The sequence below is a fragment of the Lampetra fluviatilis genome, chromosome 61 (assembly GCF_964198595.1).
Source record: "Lampetra fluviatilis chromosome 61, kcLamFluv1.1, whole genome shotgun sequence".
NCBI classification, from domain to species: Eukaryota; Metazoa; Chordata; class Hyperoartia; order Petromyzontiformes; family Petromyzontidae; genus Lampetra; species Lampetra fluviatilis.
The window spans coordinates 4,102,074-4,125,323 of NC_136335.1; the positions used below are offsets into that span (position 1 = coordinate 4,102,074).

The following is a 23,250-nucleotide window of genomic DNA, read 5'->3' on the forward strand; positions in this document are numbered from 1 at the left end:
CATCGTCATCACCGCCATCGTCATCATCGTCATCACCACCGTCATCACCATGGCCATCTTCGTCATCGCCACCATCATCTTTCATTACCATCACCATCGTCATCACCGCCATCGTCATCATCGTCATCATCATCGTCATCACCACCACCATCGTCACCCCCCCCCCGCCCGCCCCACAGTGGCGTCACCTGCAGCTTCATGAGGCGGCTGGTGTAGGCCTTGAAGTACGAGTAGTAGATGCGCGCCATCGTGTCCACGTATTCGTCCCGCACCTCCTTGGCCACGTGACGCTCGTTCGCCAGCAGGAACTCCGAGAAGAAGCTGCGGCGACGCACGGGGGGGGGGGCACGGGGGGGAGGGGCACGGGGGGGGGGAACGGGGGGGGGGGGGGGGCCCGGGGCGGGCGAGGGGGGGTTAGGGGGGGGTGCACGTGGGTGACGCGTTATTGGGCGGCGCCCCAAAACGCGTCACTCGCATCGCTGTGCGGCCGAGGGGTCCGGGCCGACCACTTGTGGCGTTGTCAGTGGTGGTGGCGGTGGTGGTGACGGTGGTGACGGTGGTGACGGTGGTGACGGTGGTGGCGGTGGTGACGGTGGTGACGGTGGTGACGGTGGTGACGGTGGTGACGGTGGTGGCGGTGGTAGTGACGGTGGTGGCGGTGGTGGTGACGGTAGCGGCGGTGGTAATGATGGTGACGGGGGTAACGGTGGTGACGGTGGTGACGGTGGTGACGGTGGTGGCGGTGGTAATGATGGTGACGGGGGTAACGGTGGTGGCGGTGGTAATGATGGTGACGGGGGTAACGATGGTGACGGTGGTGACGGTGGTGGCGGTGGTGGCGGTGGTAATGGTGGTGACGGTGGTAATGGTGGTGGTGGTAATGGTGGTGACGGTGGTAACGATGGTGACGGTGGTGGTGACGGTAGTGGCGGTGGTAATGATGGTGACGGTGGTGATAACGATGGTGACGGTGGTAACGGTGGTAACGGTGGTGACGGTGGTGACAATTTATTCGCACACCCCACCAAGGTACTGGTTTGAGGCCGAGTCGACCTAGGGGAGGCCCAGGACCGGGTTCAAATCATCGTCACCGGTGTTGGCCGTGAGCGGGAATCGAACCCGGGTCGCCAGGTTCGTAGCGCTGTGTAAAAACAACGCTAGCACTGGGGAGACAAAGGCGGCCGGGCGTGGTGTTGGCCACCCACCCACTCGTGTACCGTGCCGGCCTTCATAGGTGCTACTCGCTAACAGCACTTGCCCCAACAGTCTGCAAAGGCTATACGGGGGATCTTTGTTGTCTGCGTGTGCGGGTGCCACTCACCGGAACTTGAGCAGCGTGTTCTGTGCCATCTGGTAGTTGGTCATGGGCTTGCGGAAGGCGTAAATCTTCTGCAGGATGAACTCACGGACCTTGGCGATGGCCTGCACACACGCATACACACACATGTATACACACACACACATACACACACACACAAACGCACACACACATGTATACACACATACACACACACGCATACACACACGCATACACACACACGCATACACACACACGCATACACACACATGCCCGCACACACACATATACACACACACGTATACACACACGCGTATACACACACACGCACACACACGCACGTATACACACACACGTATACACACACACGCACACACACGCACGTATACACACACACGCACACACACGTACACACACACGCACACACACACGCACGCACACACACGCATACACACACACACGCATACACACACGTACACACACACACGCATACACACACACACGCACACACACGCACACACACACACACACGTACACACACACACGCATACACACGCATACACACACGTACACACACACACGCATACACACACACACGCATACACACACGGACAAAGGTGCCCCACCCGTGTAGCCTCCAATAGGCCGTTGGGGCAAGTGCTGTTACAGCGAATAGCACCGATTAAATTTCGATTTAAAGCTTTCGTGACTGCAGGGATTCATCTTCTTGGTTCTTTCGGTAAAGTCACGTAGAAGGGAAGTATTATTATGTTTTATTTTTATTATTTTATTACTTCCCTTCTACGTGACCTTACCGAAAGAACCAAGAAGATGAGCACCTATTAAGGCCGACACGGCGCACGAGCTGGGTGGTCAGCACCACGCTCTACCTGCCTCCTTTGACTCCCCAGTGGCGATGTTTATAAATCGCATCAGGTACTCATTTGAGGCTGAGTCGACCTAGGGGAGGCCCAGGACTGGTTCTGACGATGTGGTTGATCAGCGCGGTGAGACGCGTGGTGGTGGTTGTGACGGTGGTGATGGTGGTGGTGGTGATGGTGGTGGTGATGTTGATGGTGGTAATGATGGTGGTGGTGGTGGTGATGATGGTGGTGATGATGGTGGTGATGGTGATTGTGATGATGGCGGTAGTGGTGATGGTGGCGGTGGTCAATGGCGGTGGTGGTGGTGGTAATGACGGTGGTGATGATGGTGGCGATGGTGATTGTGATGATGGCAGTAGTGGTGATGGTGGCGGTGGTGATGATGATGGTGGTGATGATGGCGATGATGGTGGTAGTGGTGATGGTGGCGGTGGTGATGATGACAATGGTGGTGGTGATGATGGTGGTGACGGTGGCGATGGTGATTGTGATGGTGGTGGTGGTGATGATGGTGGTAGTGGTGACTGTGGTGATGATGATGATGATGTTGGTGGTAATGATGGTGGTAATGATGGTGGTGGTGGTCGATGGCGGTGGTGGTGATGACGGTGGTGATGGTGGCGGTGGTGATGATGACAATGGTGGTGATGATGGTGGTGATGATGGTGGTGACGGTGGCGATGGTGGTGATGATGGTGATGATGGTGGTGATGGTGGTGATGCTGGTGGTGATGGTGATGATGGTTATGATGGTGGTGATGATGGTGATGGTGGTGATGGTGATGATGGTGATGGTTGTGATGGTGATGATGATGATGATGGTGGTGATGGTGATGATGGTTATGATGGTGGTGATGATGGTGATGGTGGTGATGGTGATGGTGGTGATGGTTGTGATGGTGATGATGATGATGATGGTGGTGATGACGGCACCTTGGCCTTCAGCTTGGCCAACACGTCGTGCGTGTCCTGGCAGTGGTGATGGTGATGTTGGTGGTGATGGTGATGTTGGTGATGTTGGTGGTGATGGTAGTGGTGATGGTTGTGATGGTGATGATGGTGATGGTTGTGATGGTGATGATGGTGATGGTTGTGATGGTGATGATGGTGATGGTTGTGATGGTGATGATGGTTGTGATGGTGATGATGATGGTGATGACGGCACCTTGGCCTTCAGCTTGGCCAACACGTCGTGCGTGTCCTGGCAGTGGTGATGGTGGTGATGGTGATGATGGTGATGATGGTGATGTTGGTGGTGATGGTGATGCTGGTGATGGTTGTGATGGTGATGATGATGGTGATGGTGGCGGCACCTTGGCCTTCAGCTTGGCCAACACGTCGTGCGTGTCCTGGCAGTGGTGATGGTGATGTTGGTGGTGATGGTTGTGATGGTGATGGTTGTGATGGTGATGATGGTGATGGTTGTGATGGTGATGATGATGATGGTGGTGATGATGGCACCTTGGCCTTCAGCTTGGCCAACACGTCGTGCGTGTCCTGGCAGTGGTGATGGTGGTGATGGTGATGATGGTGATGATGGTGATGTTGGTGGTGATGGTGATGATGGTGATGGTTGTGATGGTGATGATGATGGTGATGGTGGCGGCACCTTGGCCTTCAGTTTGGCCAACACGTCGTGCGTGTCCTGGCAGTGGTGATGGTGATGTTGGTGGTGATGGTGATGTTGGTGATGTTGGTGGTGATGGTAGTGGTGATGGTTGTGATGGTGATGATGGTGATGGTTGTGATGGTGATGATGGTGATGGTTGTGATGGTGATGATGGTGATGGTTGTGATGGTGATGATGGTGATGGTTGTGATGGTGATGATGGTGATGTTGGTGGTGATGATGGTGATGGTTGTGATGGTGATGATGATGGTGATGGTTGTGATGGTGATGATGGTGATGGTGATGATGTTGGTGGTGATGACGGCACCTTGGCCTTCAGCTTGGCCAACACGTCGTGCGTGTCCTGGCAGTGGTGATGGTGATGTTGGTGGTGATGGTGATGTTGGTGGTGATGGTGATGATGGTGATGATGGTGATGATGGTGATGGTTGTGATGGTGATGATGGTGATGGTTGTGATGGTGATGATGGTGATGGTTGTGATGGTGATGATGATGATGATGGTGGTGATGACGGCACCTTGGCCTTCAGCTTGGCCAACACGTCGTGCGTGTCCTGGCAGTGGTGATGGTGGTGATGGTGATGATGGTGATGATGGTGATGTTGGTGGTGATGGTGATGATGGTGATGGTTGTGATGGTGATGATGATGGTGATCGTGGCGGCACCTTGGCCTTCAGCTTGGCCAACACGTCGTGCGTGTCCTGGCAGTGGTGATGGTGATGTTGGTGGTGATGGTGATGATGGTGATGGTTGTGATGGTGATGATGGTGATGGTTGTGATGGTGATGATGATGATGGTGGTGATGACGGCACCTTGGCCTTCAGCTTGGCCAGCACGCCGTGCGTGTCCTGGCAGTGGTGATGGTGGTGATGGTGATGATGGTGATGATGGTGATGTTGGTGGTGATGGTGATGATGGTGATGGTTGTGATGGTGATGATGATGATGGTGGTGATGACGGCACCTTGGCCTTCAGCTTGGCCAACACGTCGTGCGTGTCCTGGCAGTGGTGATGGTGGTGATGGTGATGATGGTGATGGTTGTGATGGTGATGATAGTGATGGTTGTGATGGTGATGATGATGTTGGTGGTGATGACGGCACCTTGGCCTTCAGCTTGGCCAACACGTCGTGCGTGTCCTGGCAGTGGTGATGGTGGTGATGGTGATGATGGTGATGTTGGTGGTGATGGTGATGATGGTGATGGTTGTGATGGTGATGATGGTGGTGATGATGGTGGTGATGACGGCACCTTGGCCTTCAGCTTGGCCAGCACGTCGTGCGTGTCCTGGCAGTGGTGATGGTGGTGATGGTGATGATGGTGATGTTGGTGGTGATGGTGATGATGGTGATGATGGTGATGGTTGTGATGGTGATGATGATGGTGGTGATGATGGTGGTGATGACGGCACCTTGGCCTTCAGCTTGGCCAACACGTCGTGCGTGTCCTCGCAGGCGAGCGTCTCGCGGAAGGCCTGCTCCTTGGCGTAGTTGATCTTGTTGTTGAGCTCCTGCAGCTGCTCCAGGAAGTCGCGCTCCGTCACAGGCAGGTCCAGGATCGCCCTGCGGGAGGGGGAGGGGGTGGGCACGGGGGGGGGGGGCCCGGGGGGGGGGGGCCCGGGGGGGGGGCCCGGGGGCGGGGGGGGGCCCGGGGGGTGGTGCACGCGGGTGATGAGTTACTGGGTGACGCCCAAAACACGACGCTCGCATCGGGCCCACCACTTGTGGCGTTGTCAGTGGTGGCGACGGTGGTGGCGGTGGTGATGGTAATGGTGGTGACGGTGGTGGCGGTGGTAATGGTGGTGACGGTGGCAATGGTGGTGGTAATGGTGGTGACGGTGGTGGCGGTGGTGATGGTAATGGTGGCGACGGTGGTGGCGGTGGTGGTGGCGGTGGTAATGGTGGTGACGGTGGTGGTGGTGGCGGTGGTAATGGTGGTGACGGTGGTGGTGGTGGTGGCGGCGGTGGTGATCACGGTGGCGGTAATGGTGGTGACAGTGGTGGCTTTGGCAATGGTGGTGACGGTGGTGACGGTGGTCGTGATGGTGGTGGTGACGGTGGTGGCGGCGGCGATGGTGGTGACGGTGGTGACGGTGGTGGCGGTGGTGGCGGGCGGTGGTATTGGTGGCAGAGGTGGGTTGTGGTGATTGTGGTGGCTGTGGTAGTAAGTGGGGAGCTGTGGTGCAGCGGTTAGCGCTACGCTGCGCTACAAATCCGGCACCCCGAGTTCGATTCGCGCTCACGGCCACCAGTGACGAATATCTGAACCGGTCCTGGGCCTCCTCTAGGTCGACTCAGCCTCAAATAAGTACCTGGTGCGGTGTGTAGTAAACATCGCCAGGAGGGTTTCAAAAGCAGCTGGTCACCCACCTCCTCGTGTGCCGTGCCGGCCTTCATAGGTGCTCGCTAACAGCACTTGCCCCTACAGTCTGTCACAGGCTACACGGGGGATGTTTGTCTTTGTGGTAGTGATGGTTGTGGCGGTGGCGGTGATGTTGGTTATGGTGGTTGTAGTAGTAACGGTGTTGGTGGTGTTGGTGGCTGTGGTAGTAATGGTCGTGGTGGTGGTTGTAGTGGTGGTGGTTGTAGTGGTGGTGGTTGTAGTGGTGGTGGTTGTAGTGGTGGTGGTTGTAGTGGTGGTGGTTGTAGTGGTGGTGGTTGTAGTGGTGGTGGTTGTAGTGGTGGTGGTTGTAGTGGTTGTAGTGGTGTTGGTTGTAGTGGTGGTGGTTGTAGTGGTGGTGGTTGTAGTGGTGGTGGTTGTAGTGGTTGTAGTGGTGTTGGTTGTAGTGGTGGTGGTTGTAGTGGTGGTGGTTGTAGTGGTGGTGGTTGTAGTGGTGGTGGTTGTAGTGGTTGTAGTGGTGTTGGTTGTAGTGGTGGTGGTTGTAGTGGTGGTGGTTGTAGTGGTGGTGGTTGTAGTGGTTGTAGTGGTGTTGGTTGTAGTGGTGGTGGTTGTAGTGGTGGTGGTTGTAGTGGTGGTGGTTGTAGTGGTGGTGGTTGTAGTGGTGGTGGTTGTAGTGGTGGTGGTTGTAGTGGTGGTGGTTGTAGTGGTGGTGGTTGTAGTGGTGGTGGTTGTAGTGGTGGTGGTTGTAGTGGTGGTGGTTGTAGTGGTTGTAGTGGTGTTGGTTGTAGTGGTGGTGGTTGTAGTGGTGGTGGTTGTAGTGGTGGTGGTTGTAGTGGTTGTAGTGGTGTTGGTTGTAGTGGTGGTGGTTGTAGTGGTGGTGGTTGTAGTGGTGGTGGTTGTAGTGGTTGTAGTGGTGTTGGTTGTAGTGGTGGTGGTTGTAGTGGTGGTGGTTGTAGTGGTGGTGGTTGTAGTGGTGGTGGTTGTAGTGGTTGTAGTGGTGTTGGTTGTAGTGGTGGTGGTTGTAGTGGTGGTGGTTGTAGTGGTGGTGGTTGTAGTGGTTGTAGTGGTGTTGGTTGTAGTGGTGGTGGTTGTAGTGGTGGTGGTTGTAGTGGTGGTGGTTGTAGTGGTGGTGGTTGTAGTGGTGGTGGTTGTAGTGGTGGTGGTTGTAGTGGTTGTAGTGGTGTTGGTTGTAGTGGTGGTGGTTGTAGTGGTGGTGGTTGTAGTGGTGGTGGTTGTAGTGGTTGTAGTGGTGTTGGTTGTAGTGGTGGTGGTTGTAGTGGTGGTGGTTGTAGTGGTGGTGGTTGTAGTGGTTGTAGTGGTGTTGGTTGTAGTGGTGGTGGTTGTAGTGGTGGTGGTTGTAGTGGTGGTGGTTGTAGTGGTGGTGGTTGTAGTGGTGGTGGTTGTAGTGGTGGTGGTTGTAGTGGTTGTAGTGGTGTTGGTTGTAGTGGTGGTGGTTGTAGTGGTGGTGGTTGTAGTGGTGGTGGTTGTAGTGGTGGTGGTTGTAGTGGTGGTGGTTGTAGTGGTGGTGGTTGTAGTGGCGGTGGTTGTAGTGGCGATGGTTGTAGTGGCGATGGTTGTAGTGGTGGTGGTTGTAGTGGTGTTGGTTGTAGTGGTGTTGGTTGTAGTGGTGTTGATTGTAGTGGTGTTGGCTGTAGTGGTGGTGGTTGTAGTGGTGGTGGCGGTGGTAGTCATGGTCGTGGCGGTGTCGGTGGTGTTGGTTGTGGTGTTGGTTGTAGTGGTGGTGGCGGTGGTGGCGGCTGTGGTGCCTATGGCAGCAATGGTTGTGGTGGTGGTGTTGGTGGTGTTGGTGGTGGTGTTGGTGGTGGTGTTGGTGGTGGTGGTGTTGGTGGTGTTGGTGGTGTTGGTGGCGCACGTGATCATGGCGCCGGGCACCACCAGCTCGTCCACGAGCTGGCTCAGCTCCCCGCGCACCGCCTGCCGGTTGCGCAGCTTCACGTTCATGGCCACCGACTGCTCCTGCAGCGTCTGGATCTCCGAGCTGATGCTGCTCAGGTCCGTCTGGAACGACGACAGCATCTCCTCCATGCGCTGACACGCGCACAGACACACACACGCACAGACACACGCACACACGCGCACAGACACACATGCACAGACACACACACAGACACACACACGCACAGACACACACACGCACAGACACGCACGCACAGACACACGCACGCACAGATACACACGCACGCACAGACACACACGCACAGACACACACGCACAGACACGCACGCACAGACACACACGCACGCACAGACACACACACGCACAGACACACACGCACAGACACGCACGCACAGACACACACGCACGCACACACACACACGCACAGACACACAGACACACACACGCACGCACGCACAGACACACACGCACGCACACACACACACACACCCACACACGCGCACAGACACACACGCACGCACAGACACGCGCACAGACACACACGCGCACAGACACACACACACGCACAGACACACGCACAGACACACACACACAGACACACACACACACACACACGCACAGACACACGCACAAACACACACACATGCACAGACACACACGCACGCACAGACACACACGCACGCACAGACACACACGCACGCACAGACACACACACAGACACACGCACGCACAGACACACACACGCACAGACACGCACACAGACACACACGCACGCACAGACACACACGCACAGACACGCACGCACAGACACACGCACAGACACAGACACACACACACGCGCACAGACACACACGCACAGACACACGCACAGACACACGCACAGACACACACACAGACGCACGCACAGACACACACACACGCACAGACATGCACAGACACACACACGCACAGACACACGCACACACACACGCACAGACACACACACGCACAGACACACGCACAGACACACACACAGACGCACGCACAGACACACACACACGCACAGACATGCACAGACACACACGCGCAGACACACACGCACAGACACACGCACAGACGCACGCACAGACACACACACACGCACAGACACACACACGCACAGACACACGCACGCACAGACACACACACGCACAGACACACACAGACACACGCACACACACACGCACAGACACACACACACGCATTAAAGAAAAGACAAAGATATCCCCCCTCGAGTAGCCTTAATAGACTGTCGGGGCAAGTGCTGTTAGCGAGTTGCAACGCCTATGAAGGCCGGCACGGCTACACGACGGACGATTGCGGCCAGCACCGCGCCCGGCCCCCTTTGTCTCCCAGGTGCTCATGTTGTACACACCGTGCCAGGTGCTCATTTGAGGCCGAGTCGACCTAGGGGAGGCCCGGTGTTGGCCGTGAATGGCGCACGCGCTGCTGCCGGGTCATGTGACCACCAAATTGAATTGCAAAGTGAGAACCAAAGGGACTGATGTGGTGGTGGTGGTGGATGCGGTTGTTGTGGTGGTTGTTGCAGTTGTGGTGGTGGTTGTGGTGGTTGATGTGGTGGCGGTTGATGTGGTGGTGGTTGACGTGGTCGTTTGATGTGGCAGTGGTTGTTGTTGTGGTGGTTGTTGCAGTTGTGGTGGCGGTTGTGGTGGTTGATGTGGTGGTGGTTGATGTGGTGGTTGTTGTTGTGGTGGTTATTGGAGTTGTGGTGGCGGCTGTGGTGGTTGATGTGGCGGTGGTTGTTGTTGATGTTGTGGTGGTGGTTGTTGCGGTGGTGGTTGTTGTGGTGGTTGTGGTTGTTGTGGTGGTTATTGGAGTTGTGGTGGCGGCTGTGGTGGTTGATGTGGTGGTGGTTGCTGTTGATGTTGTGGTGGTTGTTGACATTGTGGTGGTTGTTGTTGATGTTGTGGCGGTGGTTGTTGATATTGTGGTGGTGGTTGTTGCGGTAGTGGTTGTTGTTGATGTTGTGGCGGTGGTTGTTGTTGATGTTGTGGTGGTGGTTGTTGCGGTGGTGGTTGTTGACGTTGTGGTGGTGGTGGTGGTTGTGGCACCTGCAGGATGGAGTCGCAGGAGGTGATCTGGCCGTGCAGGCTTGCGATGTTCTCACTCTCCTTGATGTCTAACGCTCCGTCACGGATGAACACCGCCACTCACCACATCGCACCGCACCGCCACTCACCACACCGCACCGCCACTCACCACACCACCACTCACTCACCACACCGGCACTCACCGCACCGCCACTCACCACACCACCACTCACTCACCACACCGCACCGCCACTCACCACACCACCACTCACTCACCACACCGCACCGCCACTCACCACACCACCACTCACTCACCACACCGGCACTCACCGCACCGCCACTCACCACACCACCACTCACTCACCACACCGCACCGCCACTCACCACACCACCACTCACTCACCACACCGCACCGCCACTCACCACACCACCACTCACTCACCACACCGGCACTCACCGCACCGCCACTCACCACACCGCACCGCCACTCAGCACACCGAACCGCCACTCACCACACCACCACTCACTCACCACACCGCACCGCCACTCACCACACCACCACTCACTCACCACACCGCACCGCCACTCACCACACCACCACTCACTCACCACACCGCACCGCCACTCACCACATCGCACCGCCACTCAGCACACCGAACCGCCACTCACCACACCACCACTCACTCACCACACCGCACCGCCACTCACCACACCACCACTCACTCACCACACCGCACCGCCACTCACCACACCACCACTCACTCACAGCACCGCACCGCCACTCACCACACCGCACCGCCACTCACCACACCGCACCGCACCGCCACTCACCACACCACACCACACCACACCGCCACTCAGCACACCGAACCGCCACTCATCACACCGCACCGCACCGCCACTCACCACACCGCACCGCCACTCACCACACCACCACTCACTCACCACACCGCCACTCACCACACCGCACCGCCACTCACCACACCACCACTCACTCACCACACCGGCACTCACCGCACCGCCACTCACCACACCGCACCGCCACTCACCACACCACCACTCACTCACCACACCGGCACTCACCGCACCGCCACTCACCACACCACCACTCACTCACCACACCGGCACTCACCGCACCGCCACTCACCGCACCGCACCGCCACTCACCACACCGCACCGCCACTCACCACACCACCACTCACTCACCACACCGGCACTCACCGCACCGCCACTCACCACACCACCACTCACTCACCACACCGGCACTCACCGCACCGCCACTCACCACACCGCACCGCCACAAACCACACCACCACTCACTCACCACACCGGCACTCACCGCACCGCCACTCACCACACCGCACCGCCACTCACCACACCACCACTCACTCACCACACCGGCACTCACCGCAACGCCACTCACCACACCACCACTCACTCACCACACCGGCACTCAACGCACCGCCACTCACCACACCGCACCGCCACTCACCACACCACCCCACCACTCACTCACCACACCGGCACTCACCACACCGCCACTCACCACACCGCACCGCCACTCACCACACCACCACTCACTCACCACACCGGCACTCACCGCACTGCCACTCACCGCACCGCACCGCCACTCACCACACCGCACCGCCACTCACTACACCACCACTCACTCACCACACCGGCACTCACCGCACCGCCACGTCACCACACCACCACTCACTCACCACACCGGCACTCACCGCACCGCCACTCACCACACCGCACCGCCACTCACCACACCACCACTCACTTCACCACACCGGCACTCACCGCACCGCCACTCACCACACCGCACCGCCACTCACCACACCACCACTCACTCACCACACCGGCACTCACCGCACCGCCACTCCCACCACCACTCACCACACCAGCACTCACCTGCACGCACACCACGCACCGCCACTCACCACACCACCTCACTCACCACACCGGCACTCCGCACCACTCACCACCCCCACTCACTCACCACACCGGCACTCACCGCACCGCCACTCACCACACCGCACGCCACTCACCACTCACTCACACCGGCACTCACCGCACCGCCACTCACCACACCGCACCGCCACTCACCACACCACCACTCACCACCACACCGGCACTCACCGCACCGCCACTCACCACACCGCACGCGCACCGCCACTCAGCACACCGAACCGCCACTCACCACACCACCACTCACTCACCACACCGGCACTCACCACACCGCACCGCCACTCACACACCACCACTCACTCACCAACCGCACCGCCACTCACCACACCGGCACTCACCGCACCGCCACTCACCACACCGTCACTCGCTCACGGCACCACCACTCACTCACCACACGCCACCACCACCCCACTCACTCACCACCGCACCGCCACTCACCACACCGGCACTCACCGCACCGCCACTCACCACACCGTCACTCGCTCACGCACCACCACTCACTCACCACACCGCCACTCACCACACTGCTACTCACCACACCGCCACTCGCTCACCGCACCACCACTCACTCACTGCACCGCCACTCACCGCACCACCACTCGCTCACCAAACCGACACTCACCACACCGCCACTCGCTCACCGCACCACCACGCCACTCGCTCACCGCCACTCACCACACCAAAACTCGCTCACCACCACTCGCTCACCACAACGCCACTCACCGCACCGACACTCACTCACCGCACCGCCACTCACCACACCGCACCGCCACTCGCTCACGGCACGACACTCACAGCGCCACGCACTCACTTTGCCGGTACTTAAGCGCACCGCACTCACCACACCGGTGTAGCCTTAACAGACTGTAGGGGCAAGTGCTGTTAGCGAGCACCTATGAAGGCCGGCACGGCACACGAGGGGGGTGGGTGGCCAGCGCCACGCCCGGCCCCCTTTGTCTCCTCGGTGGTGGCGATGTTTACACACCGCACCAGGTACTCATTTGAGGCCGAGTCGACCTAGGGGAGGACCAGGACCTCCCCTAGGTCGACACACGCGGCACCACACTCACCGCACCGGCACTCTAGAGCACCACACCCACCACACCGGCACCCTAAGAGCACCACCAGCACTGGAGGGGGTGGAGGAGGTGGGGGTGGAGGAGGAGGTGGGGGGGGGTGGAGGAGGTGGGGGGGGGTGGAGGAGGTGGGGGGGGTGGAGGAGGAGGTGGGGGTGGAGGAGGTGGGGGGGTGGAGGAGGAGGTGGGGGTGGAGGAGGTGGGGGTGGGAGGTGGGGGGTTGTGGAGGAGGTGGGGGGTTGTGGAGGAGGTGGGGGGGGGTGGAGGAGGTGGGGGTAGTGGAGGAGGAGGTGGGGGTGGAGGAGGTGGGGGGTTGTGGAGGAGGTGGGGGGGGTGGAGGAGGTGGGGGGGTGGAGGAGGTGGGGGTAGTGGAGGAGGTGGGGGTAGTGGAGGAGGAGGTGGGGGTGGAGGAGGTGGGGGGTTGTGGAGGAGGTGGGGGGGGTGGAGGAGGTGGGGGTAGTGGAGGAGGAGGTGGGGGTGGAGGAGGTGGGGGGTTGTGGAGGAGGTGGGGGGGGTGGAGGAGGTGGGGGGGGTGGAGGAGGTGGGGGGGGTGGAGGAGGTGGGGGGGTTGTGGAGGAGGTGGGGGGGGTGGAGGAGGAGGTGGGGGTGGAGGAGGTGGGGGGGTGGAGGAGGAGGTGGGGGGGTGGAGGAGGAGGTGGGGGTGGAGGAGGTGGTGGGGGTGGAGGAGGTGGGGGGTTGTGGAGGAGGTGGGGTTGTGGAGGAGGTGGGGGTGGAGGAGGAGGGGGTAAAGGAGGTGGGGGGGGTGGAGGAGGTGGGGGTAGTGGAGGAGGTGGGGGTGGAGGAGGAGGAGGAGGGGGTGGAGGAGGAGGTGGGGTTGTGGAGGAGGTGGGGGGTTGTGGAGGAGGTGGGGGGGGTGGAGGAGGAGGTGGGGCTGGAGGAGGTGGGGGGGCTGGAGGATACAGTCCCTGATGGACGCATTCTCGATCTCCTGCAGCTCTTTCTCCACGTGCTTCGAGTAGTGCCTGAGGTCCACGCCCTGACGCCACGAGACGCGGGGAGACGCGGGGACACGCGGTGAGACACGGGGAGACGCGGTGAGACACGGGGACACGCGGTGAGATACAGGGAGACACGGGGAGACGCGGTGAGAAGCGGTGAGAAGGGGGGACATGCAGGGAAGACACGGTGAGACGCGGGGAGACGTGGGGAGACACGGTGAGATACAGGGACACACGGTGAGACACAGGGAGAACTGGTGAGACGCGGGGAGACACGGTGAGACACGGTGAGACACGGTGAGACACAGGGAGACACAGGGAGACGCAGGGATAAACAGTGAGACACAGGGAGAACTGGTGAGATATAGGAAGAAATGGTGAGACGCGGGGAGACACGGTGAGACATGGTGAGACAGTGAGATACGGGGAGAAACGGTGAGACACGGTGAGACCCGGGGACATACAGGGACACACGGACATACACGGAGATACACGCACAGACACGCGGAGAGACACGGTGACACACGCGGAGAGACACGGTGACACACGGGTGCACACGGTGAGAAATGGTGACACACGCGGTGACACACACACACAGAGACACGGTGACACATGGTGACACACACACACAGAGACACGGTGACACATGGTGACACACACACACACAGAGACACGGTGAGACACGGTGACACACACACACAGAGGCATGGTGACACGCGGTGACACACACACACAGAGGCATGGTGACACGCGGTGACACACACACACAGAGGTACGGTGACACATGGTGACACACACACACACAGAGACACGGTGACACACGGTGACACACACACAGAGAGGCACAGTGACACACGCGGAGACACACGGTGAGAGACGGTGAGACACGCGGTGACACAAACAGAAAGACACGGTGACACACGGTGACACACACACAGAGAGGCACAGTGACACACGCGGAGAGACACGGAGAGACACGGTGACACACACAGAGAGAGACACGGTGACACACACAGAGAGGCACGGTGACACACACACAGAGAGGCACGGTGACACACGCGGAGAGATACGGAGACACACGGTGACACACACAGAGAGAGACACGGTGACACACACACAAAGAGGCACGGTGACACACACACAGAGAGACACGGTGACACACGCGGAGAGATACGGAGACACACGGTGACACACACAGAGAGAGACACGGTGACACACACAGAGAGGCACGGTGACACACACACAGAGAGGCACGGTGACACGCGGAGAGATACGGAGACACACGGTGACACACACAGAGAGACACGGTGACACACACACAAAGAGGCACGGTGACACACACACAGAGAGGCACGGTGACACACACACAGAGAGGCACGGTGACACACGCGGAGAGATACGGAGACACACGGTGACACACACAGAGAGGCACGCTGACACACGCGGAGAGACACACACGGTGACACACACACACACACACAGAGACACACACGGTGACACACACAGAGAGGCACGCTGGCGGCCCGGGGACTCCTCTCCTCACCGTGCGGAGCGCCTCCTTCACCAGCTCATCCTCCAGGTTCGCCTGGATGTGAGCTGCGGCACAGAGACACGGAGACACACGGAGACACACGGAGACGTCACGGAGACACACAGAGACACACGGAGACACAGGGAGACACACGGAGACACACAGAGACACACGGAGACACGGAGACACATGGAGACACACGGTGACACACACGGAGACACACGGAGACACACCGAGACGTCACGGAGACGTCACGGAGACACACAGAGACACACGGAGACACACGGAGACACACGGAGACACACGGAGACACACGGAGACACACAGAGACACACGGAGACACACGGAGACGTCACGGAGACTCACAGAGACACACGGAGACACACGGAGACACACGGAGACACGGAGACACATGGAGACACACGGTGACACACACGGAGAAACACGGAGACACACCGAGACGTCACGGAGACGTCACGGAGACACACAGAGACACACGGAGACACACGGAGACACACGGAGACACACGGAGACACACAGAGACACACGGAGACACACGGAGACGTCACGGAGACTCACAGAGACACACGGAGACACACGGAGACACACGGAGACACGGAGACACATGGAGACACACGGTGACACACACGGAGACACACGGAGACACACCGAGACGTCACGGAGACGTCACGGAGACACACAGAGACACACGGAGACACACGGAGACACACGGAGACACACGGAGACACACAGAGACACACGGAGACACACGGAGACGTCACGGAGACTCACAGAGACACACGGAGACACACGGAGACACACGGAGACACACGGAGACACACAGAGACACACGGAGACACACGGAGACGTCACGGAGACTCACAGAGACACACGGAGACACACGGAGACACGGAGACACACAGAGACACACGGAGACACACGGAGACACATGGAGACACATGGAGACACACGGTGACACACACGGAGACACATGGAGACACACGGAGACACACGGAGACGTCACGGAGACTCACAGAGACACACGGAGACACACGGAGACACAGAGACACACGGAGACACGGAGACACATGGAGACACACGGTGACACACGGAGACACACGGAGACACACGGAGACACATGGAGACACACGGAGACACATGGAGACACACGGAGACACACGGAGACACACGGAGACACACGGAGACACGGAGACCAGAGGTGTGGACTCGAGTCATGTGACTTGGACTCGAGTCAGACTCGAGTCATGAATTTGATGACTTGCGACTCGACTTGGACTTGCATAACAATGACTTTGTCCCACCTCTGACGGAGACACATGGAGACACACGGTGACACACACGGAGACACATGGAGACACACGGAGACACACCGAGACGTCACGGAGACGTCACGGAGACACACAGAGACACACGGAGACACACGGAGACGTCACGGAGACACACAGAGACACACGGAGACACACGGAGACGTCACGGAGACACACAGAGACACACGGAGACACACGGAGACGTCACGGAGAAGTCACGGAGACACACGGAGACACACGGAGACGTCACGGAGAAGTCACGGAGACACACGAAGACACACCGAGACACACGGAGACACACGGAGACACACGGAGTCATACGGAGACACACCGAGACACACGGAGACACACGGAGACACACGAAGACACACCGAGACACACGGAGACACACGGAGACGTCACGGAGACACACGGAGAAACACCGAGACACACGGAGACACACGGAGACACACGGAGACGTCACGGAGACGTCACGGAGACACACGGAGACGTCACGGAGACGTCACGGAAACACACGGAGACACACCGAGACACACCGAGACACACGGAGACGTCACGGAGACGTCACGGAGACACACGGAGACACACGAAGACACACCGAGACACACCGAGACACACCGAGACACACGGAGACGTCACGGAGACACACGGAGACACACGAAGACACACCGAGACACACCGAGACACACGGAGACGTCACGGAGACACACCGAGACAAACGGAGACACACGGAGACGTCACGGAGACACACGGAGACGTCACGGAAACGTCACGGAGACGTCACGGAGACACACCGAGACACACGGAGACGTCACGGAGACACACCGAGACACACGGAGACACACGGAGACACACCGAGACACACCGAGACACACGGAGACGTCACGGAGACACACCGAGACACACGGAGACACACCGAGACACACCGAGACACACGGAGACGTCACGGAGACACACGGAGACACACGAAGACACACCGAGACACACCGAGACACACGGAGACGTCACGGAGACACACGGAGACACACGGAGACGTCACGGAGACACACGGAGACGTCACGGAAACGTCACGGAGACGTCACGGAGACACACCGAGACACACGGAGACGTCACGGAGACACACCGAGACACACGGAGACACACGGAGACACACCGAGACACACCGAGACACACCGAGACACACGGAGACGTCACGGAGACACACCGAGACACACGGAGACACACCGAGACGTCACGGAGACACACGGAGACACACGGAAATGTCACGGAGACACACGGAGACACACGGAGACACACGGAGACACACGGAGACACACCGAGACACACGGAGACACACGGAGACGTCACGGAGACACACGGAGACACACGGAAACGTCACGGAGACACACGGAGACACACGGAGACACACGGAGACACACCGAGACACACGTAGACACACGGAGACACACCGAGACACACCGAGACACACGGAGACACACGGAGACACACCGAGACACACCGAGACACACGGAGACACACGGAGACGTCATGGAGACACACGGAGACACACGGAGACGTCACGGAGACACACGGAGACCCTGTGGGGGAGGGGAGTGACCCTGTGGGGGGGGGGGGGGTGACCCTGTGGGGGAGTGACCCTGTGGGAAGGGGGGCGTGGTGGCTCACTGTCCACTTCGTCCAGGATGCACTCGTCCGATGTCAGATCCAAGTCTCCCAGCGGTAGCAGCTCCAGCTCCGTCTCCACGCGGACGCCCTGTGGGGCACAGCGGGGGGGGGGGGGGGGGGTCACGACCCCAAAGTTCAGGGGTCACGACCCCAAAGTTCACGGGTCACGACCCCCCGTCGGGGAGGTGGAGCTTTGAGTCTGAACAACTCGGAGGAGGAGATGTGTTCACAAAACGAGCACCTCAACAAGAGGAGGCGGCGGTGTTCCCGTGAAAACCGGGACAGGTGGCGGCAACTACGGATAACGGGGGGCCCCATGCCCCCCCCACACCAGGAATGAACGCCAGGCACTCGGAACGATCAACGCATTCGCCAACAGCGATGCAGCCCCAAGATGAGGCATTGCCGCTAAGCAGCCGACGGTTTCAATCGGCCTTTTTCGTTCGATAGTTATTACGGAAGGGTCGTTGCCTGAAACGTCGCCCAGGCCCCAGCAACGCCCCCCTTCCTCCGTCATTAAAAACGGACATTGCCCGGATCGTCGCCTATTACATGCGCCTGTGGAGTAATTGTCAACGCGGCATCACGCACACAACACACGCACACAATACACACAGGACAAACACACAACACACATAACAAACACACATTAACACAGAACAAACACACAACACACACATAACACAACACACAAACACACAACACAACACACACAGAACACACACACAACACAACACACACAACACGCACACACACAACACACAGAACACAACACGCACACAGAACACACAACAAGCGCACACACAGAACACAACAAAAACACACACAACACACAACACACACAAAACACACACACAACACAACACACACAGAACACACACACAACACGTACACACACAACACAACACACACAACAAACACACACACACAGAACACACACACAACACGCACACACACAACACACAAAAAACACACAACAAGCACACACACAGAACACAACACACACAACACGCACACAGAGAACACAACACACACACACACAACACGCACACAGAACAAACACACACAACACACACACAACACACACACAGAACAAACACACACAACACACACACAACACACACACAGAACAAACACACACAACACACACACAACACAACACACAGAACACACAACACGCCCGCGGTTTAATTTCCAGGCTCTGCATTCCGGCGCCCCCCGTCATCACGCACACGAGGGAGTAGTGGAGGGTTGCCACCCGTCCCGGGTTGACCCCGTAGAGTGCGGAAATTGGCATCATCTGTGTGGGCGGGTGGCTGCAGGAGATGAGTTGTACACAGATGACGGGGGTTGGCATCGTCTGTGCTGAGGTTTATCGCAGTCCAGAAAACTGCATTACAGTTGTGATGGTGGTGGTGCTCACCGAGAAAACGTATGCGGGTTAGGTCTTAATCACCTGTTCACTCATCCACTAACTCAACCATTCACTAACTCAACCATTCACTCATCCACTCACTCAACCATTCAGTCACTTATCCACTCACTCGCTCATAAAACCACTCACTCACCTATTCACTCATCCACTAACTCAACCATTCACTCATCCACTCACTCAACCATTCAGTCACTCATCCACTCACTCGCTCATAAAACCACTCACTCACCTATTCACTCATCCACTAACTCAACCATTCACTCATCCACTCAGACACTCAACTACTCACTCATCCACTAATCCAACCACTCACCTACTCACTCACTCGCTCATAAACCACTCACTCACCCTCTAACTCAACCATTCACTTCACTCACCTACTCACTCGCTCACCCAACCACGAACTCATTCATTCGCTAAACTCACCCTCTCAAACCATTCACTCACTCGCCCACCCACTCACCAGCTCACCCACCCACTCACCAGCTCACCCACCCACTCACCAGCTCACTCACCCACTCACCAGCTCACCCACTCACCCGCTCACCCACCCACTCACCAGCTCACCCACCCACTCACCAGCTCACCCAGACACTCACCAGCTCACCCACCCACTCACCAGCTCACCCACTCACCAGCTCACTCACCCACTCACCAGCTCACCCAGACACTCACCAGCTCACCCACCCACTCACCAGCTCACCCACTCACCAGCTCACTCACCCACTCACCAGCTCACCCACCCACTCACCAGCTCACCCACCCACTCACCAGCTCACTCACCCACTCACCAGCTCACCCACCCACTCACCAGCTCACCCACCCATTCACCAGCTCACCCACCCACTCACCAGCTCACCCACCCACTCACCAGCTCACCCACCCACTCACCAGCTCACCCACCCACTCACCAGCACACCCACCCACTCACCAGCTCACCCACCAGCTCACCCACCCACTCACCAGCTCACCCACCCACTCACCAGCTCACCCACCCACTCACCAGCTCACCCACCCACTCACCAGCACACCCACCCACTCACCAGCTCACCCACTCACCAGCTCACCCACCAGCTCACCCACCCACTCACCAGCTCACCCACCCACCCACCAGCTCACCCACCCACTCACCAGCTCACCCACCAGCTCACCCACCCACTCACCCACCCACTCACCAGCTCACCCACCCACTCACCAGCTCACCCACCCACTCACCAGCTCACCCACCCACTCACCAGCTCACCCACCCACTCACCAGCTCACCCACCAGCTCACCCACCCACTCACCAGCTCACCCACCAGCTCACCCACCCACTCACCAGCTCACCCACCCACTCACCAGCTCACCCACCAGCTCACCCACCCACTCACCAGCTCACCCACCCACCCACCAGCTCACCCACCCACTCACCAGCTCACCCACTCACCAGCTCACCCACCCACCCACCAGCTCACGCACCCACTCACCAGCTCACCCACCCACTCACCAGCTCACCCACCCACTCACCAGCTCACCCACCAGCTCACCCACCCACTCAACAGCTCACCCACCAGCTCACCCACCCACTCACCAGCTCACCCACCAGCTCACCCACCCACTCACCAGCTCACCCACCCACCCACCCACCAGCTCACCCACCCACTCACCAGCTCACCCACCAGCTCACCCACCCACTCAACAGCTCACCCACCAGCTCACCCACCCACTCACCAGCTCACCCACCAGCTCACCCACCCACTCACCAGCTCACCCACCCACCCACCCACCAGCTCACCCACCCACTCACCAGCTCACCCACCAGCTCACCCACCCACTCAGCAGCTCACCCACTCACTCACACCACTCCCCCTCCGGTTGCCACCAGTCCGGAAATGGTCGTATATCCTGCGGTGTTCGCGTCGGCGGGTGACAGCAGGAATAGGAGGATCAGTCACCGGTGTGGTGGTGGTGGCGGTGGCAACTGCGCTAGACCGCACCACCAGTGACTTGCAGCACCTGTCGCCCGCCGACACGACAACCCCAAAGTGTCGGGTTCGCTCTCCGCTACGGGCGACAGGAGGCGGAGCGGGCAGTAAGAGGGAGGGGGGGTGGGGAGCGCTTCTTCCTACTCGCACCTCGTCAGCCGCGCCGAAGCCGCTCCCCTCGCGGCCCGACGCCATGAAGAAAGAGGAGGTGGTGGAGGAGGTGGACAAGAGGTGGAGGAGGTGGCGTCAACAGCAACGAAGCCGCCACCACCATCAACGTCCAGGAGACGCGGCCACAGGACCGCCTTGCCCCACTGTGGTGGGGGACACACGCCGAGGTCTCCTATTGGTCCGCGCGGGGCACGTGTCGCGCAGCGGACCAATGGGGAGGTGGCTCGGAGAGGCTGGGGGGAGAGGATGAGCAAGGGGGTGGGGGGGGGTGACGTCACGCGAGAAATGGTTCCGGGAGGGAATTGTTCCGGCCGGAACCAAAACATTCCGCATAATTTCGATTTAAAGCTTCTTTCGTGACTGCAGGGATTCATCTTCTTGGTTCTTTCGGTAAAGTCACGTAGAAGGGAAGTAATAAAATAATCAAAATAAAACATAATAAAATAAATGTAACATAATAAAATAAAAATGTTGATGTTTTATTTTTATTATTTTATTATTTCCATTTTACGTGACTTTACCGAAAGAACCAAGAAGATAAATTTCGATTTAAAGCTTCTTTCGTGACTGCAGGGATTCATCTTCTTGGTTCTTTCGGTAAAGTCACGTAGAATGGAAATAATAAAATAATAAAAATAAAACATGATAAAAGAAATTTAACATAATAAAATAATTTTTTTTGATGTTTTCTTTTTATTATTTTATTATTTCCATTCTACGTGACTTTACCGAAAGAACCAAGAAGATGAATTCCGCATAATATCGGTTTTGGGGGGGGGGGGGTGGAGTTCGATCGCGAAAGCAGACGACGTCTTCACTTAAAACTTTCGTGACTGCAGGAATTAATAATATTATTTGGGTCTTTCGGTAAAGTCACGTAGGTTCAAAGAAAATAACAAAAAAACTACGACCGCTCGTGTTGCGATCGAAACGTCGTAGTTTTTTTTTTGTTATTTTTAATTTTCTTTGAATCTATCTACGTGACTTTACGTGTTTAAACGCCTC

General features: G+C 58.1%; 1 protein-coding gene across 1 annotated transcript in view; it reads right to left on the minus strand.

The window, feature by feature from the left end:
• VPS52 (VPS52 subunit of GARP complex) overlaps positions 1 to 22,413 on the minus strand; it is a 25,976-nt gene extending 3,563 nt beyond the window's left edge. The window contains exons 1-9 of the mRNA XM_078881386.1: positions 22,225 to 22,413; positions 18,675 to 18,762; positions 15,694 to 15,746; positions 14,113 to 14,188; positions 10,160 to 10,227; positions 8,026 to 8,201; positions 5,224 to 5,374; positions 1,322 to 1,422; positions 189 to 321 (exon numbers count right to left, since the gene is read on the minus strand). Coding sequence (XP_078737512.1) covers positions 189 to 321; positions 1,322 to 1,422; positions 5,224 to 5,374; positions 8,026 to 8,201; positions 10,160 to 10,227; positions 14,113 to 14,188; positions 15,694 to 15,746; positions 18,675 to 18,762; positions 22,225 to 22,269 — 891 coding nt within the window. The 5' untranslated portion in view covers positions 22,270 to 22,413. The remainder of the gene's footprint in view (positions 1 to 188; positions 322 to 1,321; positions 1,423 to 5,223; positions 5,375 to 8,025; positions 8,202 to 10,159; positions 10,228 to 14,112; positions 14,189 to 15,693; positions 15,747 to 18,674; positions 18,763 to 22,224) is intronic.
• Between the last annotated feature and the right edge of the window lie 837 nt (positions 22,414 to 23,250).